This window comes from Marmota monax, unplaced genomic scaffold (genome assembly GCF_021218885.2).
Source record: "Marmota monax isolate L192 unplaced genomic scaffold, Marmota_monax_Labrador192_F-V1.1 WCK01_AAM20220418_F8-fsc00139, whole genome shotgun sequence".
NCBI lineage: Eukaryota > Metazoa > Chordata > Mammalia > Rodentia > Sciuridae > Marmota > Marmota monax.
In genome coordinates, this window is record NW_026695226.1 from 5460229 (window position 1) to 5470499 (window position 10271).

A 10271-nucleotide genomic window follows, 5' to 3' on the forward strand; every position below is an offset into this window, starting at 1 on the left:
TTTATACATGTACTTTGGATAATAATGTCCATCACATTCCACCATCATTTCTAACCCCATACCCCCTCCCTTCCCCTCTAACCCCTCTGCTCTATCTAGAGCTCATCTATTTCTCCCACATTCCCCCTCCCTACCCCACTATGAATCAGCCTCCTTAAGAAATATATCTTACCTTTTTGTCTGTTCATTTTCTTGTTTGATCCTTGAAATCCCTTCTCCTCCCTTCATAGTTTAAGGAAAAGAATTGGTATTAACAAGAGTTTGACCTTATAATTACCATCAGAAAGTAGGCGTTAATAGATTCACATAAGGTGGCAGAGCCTATTGGTTAAAAACACAATTTTTGGAACCAATCTACCTGATTTCACTTATCTGGTGAGATTTCCTAGACTGTGTGACCCTAGGGTAGTTCCTTATCCTCTGTGTTGTGTTTTCTCATCTGTTAAATGGGAAAAGTCATAGTACCTACTTCATGTGGTTGTTGTGAATATTCTGTGAACATTAAGTTAATTATTTCATTTAAAAAATTAGAACAGTGCCTGGTACAGAGTATGTGATATGTAAGGTGGTCTCTTTCTTTTTTTTCTTTTTCTTCAATACTTGAGATGAACTAAGTATACTACGGGTTATAGCCCCAGCCCTTTTTATCCTCAGTCCAGAGTCCCTAGGATTGCAGGCACAGAGCAGTGTGCAGGCTAGGTTAGGTTTTGGTTTTTAAAATTTATATGCTTAGTAAATATTCTGTAAAAAGATAACATAAACAAACCCCTTGTTCTCTATAAATGATCATTGTTTGTAGGATTTTTTTTGCTTGTTTTTTGAATAAGGACCTCAAAATATTATCAGAGTATAACAAACATGAATTATGCTGAGAAGTCTGGAGGTTGCCTGGGACTGGGTTTATCCAGGCTGAGCTTCCTGGAGGCTCTCCTATAGGCTACAGTCTGGTTTTATGCCAGTTTTTCCTGTGACAGAGCCCAAGAAAACAAGACAACCCCTGCTGAGTCACGTTTACTAATACAACATGGCCAAGGCGATAGTCATCTCCAACTGTTTAACTGCACTGCAAAGTCAAATGGCAGAGCAAAAGAGTGAAGAATTAGGAACCATAGTCCAATCTACCATGCCTCCCAAAGAATCAGGGTTTGTGCAAAATTCTCCAAAGATACTGAACTAATGGTGGTGGGTGGATTAAACTAATCCTACCCATTACCATTTGATGTTAACTATAGGAAGTACAGTTTAACCCCCTCAAAATAAAAATAATAAAAATTTGCATATGCCTTATTGAAAATGGTTGACTTAGTAAATGTCCAGATCTATTGACTTTTATTAAAAGTTTTGAACTATAAAACAAAAGGCAATTTAATACCTAGACCATAAAATCCAATGTTTTTAGAGACTCAGTAGGCAACAAAATCTGTGACGTAGCTTGTCATGAAGAGCTGCTCACACAGAGATCTATGGGCAGATTGACGTCTGCATTCTTGTTCCTGGAAGCATACAAATGCACGGAGTCGCATACTGGCCAAACTGTGCCATCAGTCTGTGACACCTGTTTAAACAGATGAACAATTCTTTAATTCTTTGTTACCCAAAAAGAAGAAGAAAATATCTACTAAAGTTTTTACTGCCCTCCAACATAATATGTTGGATAATAATGATCCTACTGTTTGGTCATAAAGCTTTTCATACATTTCAGATTGAAGAAGTTCCAGGAGAGTTCACACAGGACGATTTAGCGGAAGATGATGTCATGTTGCTAGATGCTTGGGAACAGGTAGCAGTAACATTTTGTTCATAACAAGAGACTATACTTATGGTTGGGAACTGACAGAACCTGCTTTGAGAAATGGTGATATTGAAAAGAATCGACATAGTTTGGCAAAAAAACAACATTCATAGGGCAAATTGAGTTTTTACTGTGGGAATAATTCCATAGCTATCATCTTTGGCTTTATAGCTTTAGGCAAAAAACTTCTACTTTTCATTTACTGTGAAAGGTACTTCTGATTTATTCATGTGTTCATTTTACTAATAAATATTATAATAAGTACAATACCATGGGGGAAGCCAAATACTGAGAATTTCTGTGGGAATTTGGCAAGAGGTTATAGGGGAGCCCTCCTCTGAGGAAGAAACAGGCACAGAATAGTTTTGAATCCAAACAGTAAAATATATTACTGTTTTATATATCTTAATTTAGGAGAAAATTAATGGTGATTCAACATGCCACATCCAACAGTTTTTAGAAATCTTTATGTAAACTAACTATAATGGAAAGGAAAAATAAGTATGTTAAGAATCAAGTTTCATAAAAGAAGAAAGAAATTGTTACTGTTAGGTCTATTTCTAGTGGCTAAGCCACTCAGTTAAAATATTCTTTTACCTCTTGATCTACAATGACCATAATTGAATTGGGGGTCTAGTCCTAGATTTTCCTCTGACTATATTTCATTAAAAATCATACTTTTCATTTAAATTCCCATGCTGTTGTGATATGTTCTGTTCCCTGCACACAAATATTCCAACACTTGTGTATGAATTAGAACACAACCAAAATTTAATTTTACCAAAATTGCTCTGCTTGCAAGTGATTTTAAAGTGATTTAAGTATAAGGTAATTCAGAAGGATTTTTCAGCATTAAAATACTCAACCTACACATTTGGCAAAGAAAAGAATATGTATCAGATTGTATGTATTACAGATTTTACATAATAATGCAGATCTCATATATATATATAAACTTCTTAATTATAACATTCATATATATATATATATATATATATATATATATATATATATATGAATGTTATAATTAAGAAGTTTTTAATCCTTTTTTTAAAGGATAAAAAGTTTATTTTGGCTTGCAGTTTCATAGGTTCAGTCCAAAGTAGGCTTCCTACCCTGCTGTGAACCCCTGGTGAAGTAAAACATCATGGCAGAAGAGCAGGTTTATAGCAGCACAATTCACAATAGCTAAACTATGGAACCAACCTAGATGCCCTTCAGTAGATGAATGGGTAGAAGTTTTTAATCCTTGATACTAAATAATATAGTGCATTACCAAAGTTTAATAGGGCATAATACTATAGGAGAAAAACACTAGACTTAAGTCAGAGAGTCCTAAATAGAGTCTGGGGAATTCCACAAATAATTTTCTCCATGTGGTTCTCTGCAGCCTGGACTTACACCTAGGAAATAGGGATGATGATTTCTTGTCTTCTACCCTTCAAGGGATGGATACACAAACCCCAACCAATCTGTTGTTTCCGTGAAAGATCACTTTACAAACTAGAAAATGCCATGTAAACATGAAATGTGAGTGTGAAGTCTAGTCAAATTAGCAGGGTACAAATTTAGGTGTCTCCTGGTGAGAGTGAACACTGGAAGTATGGAACTTTCTCAGCCTCCACCTGCACTGTGCCTCCCTCACTTCTGGGGCTGCCACACAGATAAAATGAGCAGTGTGTGTGTGTGTGTGTGTGTGTGTATGTGTATGTGTGTGTGTGTAGGACTTGGCATAGTGCCAAGTGCTCCATAGTGCTCCAAGTGCCATAGTGCTCCCAAACTGGTCCATATTGTTATTGTTTCATTTTTCAGATATTTATTTGGGTTGGCAAAGATGCCAATGAAGTCGAGAAGTCAGAATCGCTGAAGTCTGGTAAGTTAGATTCCAAGGACAATTATGGGAGTAACCTGGCAAGGTTATTACCAAGCACCTGGCTGTTCTTTATTACCACATCTTCCCCAAATCCATATTGAAGCAGAGAAGGAATTTAGCCATCATCCTAAAACCGAAGGAGCAATGGAATTTTTTTTAACTGAAAAATTCCAGCACAGGCACAAGAAAATGTTTTGTTGCCTACTTTAGAATATAATTATTTCTAAAAATGTAAAATTCACTTAAACCCTTGTTTTATTATTAAAATAGTAAAACCTCCATAACTGATAATATAGATTTTTTAAAAAACTTTCTTTTGAGTAATACTGTACCTTAATTATACCATAAAGATAATTCCATAAAGTTTGAAGTTCTTTCAGACAATAATGAGACTTTACTATGGTGCTTTCCGTGGCAGATGAAAAAAAAAATCAGTAAGAAATGGTTCATATTTGATTACTTGAAGACAATGAAAATTTAATCTATTGCTTGTACTGGAAGAATTTTCATTCTATAGTTATTTTAGTTCAACTAAAACTAACTGCATTTATGTCTTTATAATCTTTTTAGCCAAAATGTATCTTGAGACAGACCCTTCTGGAAGAGATAAGAGGACACCAATTGTCATCATAAAACAGGGCCATGAGCCACCTACCTTCACAGGCTGGTTCCTGGGCTGGGATTCTAGCAGATGGTAACTAATCTTAGTTAAAACAAACAAACATACATTAGGGGCATGTTGGGATCAGTTGTCCCATTGCTATTTGGTGGTGTGGAGGGAGGGGAGCTTTTTTGTTAATTTGACTATAGAAAATTAACCTCAACCAAACGGCTAATTTTAATGCCTATTATTGGCTTAAAATTCTTTTTTAAAAGGAATTTTCTTATATCAATATATTGAAATAACCTAAAGTAAACTTTTGTTATGGTCCAATATTAGCTCTCCAGGTTTATATGACCTTTTAAATAGAAAAAGTTTTGTCCTATCTAGGAAAATTTGTCAAGTAGGAAATTTTATAATTCAGCAACCATTAGCCAAACTTGTACCTTAAAATGCCTTAGAGGTTTTTTTCTTTTCTATATATTGTTTTCAAAAGAATTGGATATTTGTCGTGAGGTTTATATTAAGAAGGCTTTAAATATATGTTGTTATTTTCATTCCCTAGTCAAGGTGCCATTACTCCTAAGTGTCATTTTCTAAGCGGAACTTTCCTTTTTAAAAAAACTTTAAATTTATAGCTCTTTTATGTTAAAACAAAGTGTATTCTTATCATTTTAACTATATAAATATATATATGACAGTACATGTTTAATATCACAAAAGCTACATAAAATTTTACTAATGGTATCTTTCATCATTAAAATATGTCTCTTTTTGAAAAGTTTTTGTGTTGTGACTTTTTATTCAAATTTGATGTTTTTAATTACACAATTAATTTTGTGGTTAAATACTTTTATGCATAAATTAATGTAGAGTTAATATTTCTCAAACTGCTCTCACTAAGTTGTAAAAATCAAAACTTTTCTATGGTTAGATAATTATGACAAACTTTAAATATCATATAGTTCATATGAAATATGTGCCACAAAAAAACAGAAGTTGGCACAGAATCTAAAGCTCCAGTGAAGTAGAGACCAACTTTGGTAGTGGGTTAGGGGTGACTGGTGGAGAGGGGACACTGCACTTCTATGAAAGGGGAAATGGAGCAGGGAAGTGACATGAGAGATTCCTACCTTCTCTCTGGGGCAGTGAGGGGCACATGAACTTCAAATTGGCTCCCGGCCCACTTCCATTTTCACCAGATGGTAAATATTCCTGGGACTTGTGTGGATGGCAAGGAGGCAGTAAGAAGCTGCTCTCCAGGTACTATTAATTACTGCAAATATTTATTAAGCATCTATGCAGTATCAGGCAGTATTCTAGGTTCTTTGGATCCAGTATGAATCATACAAAATTCCAACTTCTATGGCATTTTTATTCCAGGAAGGAGGCCAACATAAACAAAATCAGTAAGTAAATATATTATAAAATGTATTAGATAAGTTCTATGGAAGAGAAAATATAGGGAAGGCGGTTAGGGAAGAAAGGGACAATATACAATTTTAATTGAGTGTTCAGGAGAGCCCTGTTGAACAGGTGCTATTTAAACAGAGAATCAACAGAGGTTGGGAGTGAACCTCATGGCAGAAGGAGTGCAGGATACAAAGGCCTTGAGGAGGAAACTCACCTGATACAATGGGCTAAAATCTAAAGAAGCAGGGAAATTACCAGGACTCTCTTCTGCTGTCACCACCGGACTAGAAAAAGATTCATCTTCAGCAGAACTGCCATGTTCCTCCAGAGCTGGGAGGAGGCTTCTTTCCTGGAAGATCCTGGTACTCTTGAGGTAGGGATGGCAATGCTGAGCCAAACCCCCCGGGTCATTGCCATCCCTACCTCAAGAGTACCAGCAGGGAAAAGGGAGGGGTCTCAACAGCACTGCCCAGCAGGGACAGCCGGTGGCCACAGAAATTACCAGCAACTGTAGCTGCTTTGTCAATGCAGGAGCCCTACACCTGGTAAACTGAAGCAGTCAGTGACGGTGAGGGATGAGTAGGATGTATGAAAAGTATCTAGAAGGGGTCTGCTAAAGAGTCATTTTGATTTTACACCTGAAGCTGATACATCTGTATGGCCTGAAAATTGGCATGGTGGTAGTGAGGGGGTTTGGGGGAGGGGGCAACAATCTGCCTCTAAAAAGAAAATTTTATTTTTACCCTGTGTGCATATATAATTACACAACTGGTGTAACTTTACATCATGTACCACCAGAAGAATAAGTTATGCTCCATTTATGTTTGATGTGTCAAAATGCATTCTACTGTCATATATAACTAATTAGAACAGATTTCAAAATTAAATTTCAAAAAATTTAAGGGATCAAAGGAAATTATTCTAGAGAATGTTCCACCGTTCTATGATACCGTGTCATCTTAAGACTCATGCAATTCCTCATAGAAAATAGTCTTTGGGATTTGAAATGGAGCTTCATACAGCTTAACTGATAAACATAAATGTTTCATAATTTCTTTTTTATTATTCTTTGATAGAGCTGATACTTAACTTTTAATACGGAACATTAGATTTCTTCTCTCTGCATTTCCTCATAGATTTTGGGGATAGTGAACCAAAACAAATGTATTTAGTCATTTATAAACCCTTCCTTGCCCTAAACAATATAGAATACTAATTTCTGTATGAAATTTGTGAATTATTATATTAATTGTATATATTATACATTATATATATGTGTGTGTATTTTAGTATATAAAATATATGTATATTACAGTGAATCCAGAAAAATCAAGTGGTAATCAGAAATAAGCAGTCTGGTAAGAAGTGACACATCTCAGGAGCTTCAAATAAAACATTATAGAGTAATTTTGAGCAAAAGACCAGGAAACAAGGTATCTATGTAAAGAATCCATGTAAAGCTTCAAGATAACTTCTCTATTGGACAGGTTATTCATAGGGATGGAATTCTAGTCAGAAAGAAAAAGCTGAATATAGTATTAGTGTTTACTATATATTGTATACAGGACTAATGTGTTTATAATTTAAAAAGTATATTTTCAAAACCTTTTGTCTTGCTTATTTTCTCTCCACTATGACTTCCCCCTTTTTAGTTTTAAAGACTTGTTCGACATATCATATTCCACACTTTGATTCAAGTATGATATGTCAAGAAATTTGTAATGTTTTGAACAACCCACAATAAAAAATTAAAAAAAAATAAAAATAAAAAAATAAAGACTTGTTCGATATTTTAAAAGTATGTTATGTATTATATCTATTCCCTAAAATAATTTTCTCTCTTAAATGCCAAACATGCTTTCTGTGCCACTTAAAATATTGATGATGAAACAGTTCAGTGCTGAAAGAAGAAAAGCAAAAGGTTGGATCCATAGCCACTACATGTGCCTGGATAAGTTCCATATGGTTCAAAAATTTAAATGTGAAAATGAAACCATAAAAATAATGGAAGAAAAGATGGGATTATGGGAATTCCATAGTTAATTCCATATTATTAGGGAAATGATCTCTGTAACTGATAAAGAAAATCACTACAGATCTAGAAGACTTGAACAACACTCTCAACCAATTTAACCTAAGTGATATTTGTTTACTGAACACTTCACCAATAATAACAGCATACATACTTTGTGTGTGTGTGTGTGTGTGTGTGGTGCTGGGAATTGGACCCAGGGCCATGTGCAAGTATGGCAAGCCTCAACTAACTGAGCTATATCTCCAGACCCTACATACTTGTTTTTTTAAAGGGATCTTTAGAGAAAAAAAATCCTTATCCATAAAGCAAATATCAATAGATTTAAAGAATGAAATCATATAAACTATGTTCTCTAATTATAATGGAATTGAGAAATCAATAAGAGACATATCTGACAACTCCCCAAATGTCTGGTGTAAAAGGAGAAATCTTAGAAAACATTTTATCTCAAGGCAAATTAAAACACAGCCTACCTAAGTGTGTAAGACACAGCCAACTTGGTGCTTAATGGGAAACTTACAGCATTAAATGCTCACATTAGATAAATAGTTTTCAAATCAATGATTGAAACTTCTGTCTTAAGAAATTCAAAGATGAACAAATTAAACCCAAAGTAAGCAGAAAGAAGGGAATGATAGAGAAGACAGAATAATGTTAAAATATAACTAATGAAATCAAAAGTTGGTTTTTCAAATCAATAAAATGATAAAATTTTAGCTATACTAATATACAAAAATTGAGAAAACAAATTACTAATCTCAGGGATTTAAAAGGGCCTATCAATGCAGTAATTTTGAAGATTAAAATGAATTGACAGGGTGAAATGAAATTTCCTTAAAAGACAGAAACTACTAAAGCTAAATGAGGAAGGAACAGATAACTTAAGTAACAATACCTACATACACTAGAAATTGAGTTCATAGCTAACATCTTCTGACAGAGGAAAATGTAGACCTAACTGGGTTTCATGGTACTTTTCCCAGACATCTAAGAAAGTAATAAAAAGATACTCCTCACAACATTGATGTAAAAACCCTAAAAGTTTAATAAGTTGAATCCAGTAATACATAAAAAGAAATGGATTTTATCCCATGAATTCATATTTTAACATTTAGAAGTAATCAGTAATTCCTCATAATAACAGACTAATGTGGGAAAACCAGATGAACTTCTGAATGGATGTAGGAAAAACATTTTGATAAAATTCATCCAACATTCATAATTTTTAAAAAAAGTTTTGCAAACTAGGACTAGAATGGATGTTCCTCTAACTTAAAAGAGGTATCTGTAGAATTGTACAGCTGACAGCATGTTGAAGACCAGAAAACCAAATGTTTCCCACTAAGACCTGAAACAAGATGTGGGTGTTTGCTCTCTATTCCACATTCTGCCAGCTGTCCTACTTGTAAGGCAGGGTGTTCTGGCCTTGGCATTACTGATATTTTGTTAATTCTTCATCTTGGGGAGCTGTCCTGTGTATCATAGAATGTATTAGTATTTCTGGTCTCTGCTTACTAAATTCCAGTGGTATCCCTGCCCTACCCCCATCCCCACTCATTGTGATAACAAAACTGTCTCCAGAAATTTCCAAATAACTCTGAAGGAAGAAGGAAGCAAAACTGTTCCTTGTGGGAACTGAGGCTCAGGGAAAGCAAGTTTCTGAGAAGCAAGGTTCTGGTATCCCACAGTTAAAAGAAGATGCAGTGTGCCATGGGAATATTGGTTATCCTTTATTTGGAGGCAGCATTAGCCCCTATCTAACCCCCTCTTCTGCCCCTGCACCATTTCCATAGGGCCTTTTTAAATGCAGGCCAAACAAAGAAGGCAGGCTGCCAACAGGTTACATAAGCACATGCTCACAAGCAGATGTTCATGACCTTGAGTACATATGCTGTATCAGAGTATTTCTGACCTTGACTACACACTGACCATAATATAGCTGATTCATGGCCTTAGTTACACAAACATAACTTAGCCTGCCAGAAGCTTTGATGAGAGAGCCTAACTATAGCCATTTTGGGCCTATCCAAACAGGAACCCACTTCAATAAGGCAAGAAAAAAATCTTAAAAGTGTAAAGATTGGAAACAAAGACATAAATAAACTTGGTAGCATGATCTTAGCATTAATCATTTTTTTTAAAGAGAGAGGAGAGAGAGGATTTTTTAATATTTATTTTTCAGTTTTCGGTGGATACAACATCTTTATTTTATTTTTTTATGGGGTGCTGAGGATCGAACCCAGCACCCTGTGCATGCCAGGGGAGTGCGTTACCGCTTGAGCCACATCCCCAGCCCAAGTATTAATAATTTTTATTTATTTTTTCAGTACTGAGGATCAAATGTAGGGGTACTTAATCACTAAGCCACATCCCTAAGTTACTGGGGCTGGCCTTAATACTTTAATGGTCCCAGGTGATTATAATATGCAGCAAGGTTCCAGACCTGCTATAACCTTTGCAAACCAAGTACAGCTCTCTCCTATTCTATGCCCAGCTTCACAGCTAGGAAGCAGTCTTATAATTTTCATATAAGAACAGTAAAAATAAGTCTCATGTA

The 10271-nt window shown here is 35.1% G+C and overlaps 1 protein-coding gene across 1 annotated transcript in view; it reads left to right on the forward strand.

Annotated features, from left to right (window-relative positions):
* The window catches only part of Scin (scinderin), a 75780-nt gene extending 70730 nt beyond the window's left edge, over positions 1–5050 (forward strand). The window contains exons 14-16 of the mRNA XM_046435388.2: positions 1703–1780; positions 3605–3665; positions 4236–5050. Of these exons, the coding sequence (XP_046291344.1) occupies positions 1703–1780; positions 3605–3665; positions 4236–4363 (267 nt within the window). The 3' untranslated portion in view covers positions 4364–5050. The remainder of the gene's footprint in view (positions 1–1702; positions 1781–3604; positions 3666–4235) is intronic.
* Positions 5051–10271: the final 5221 nt, after the last annotated feature.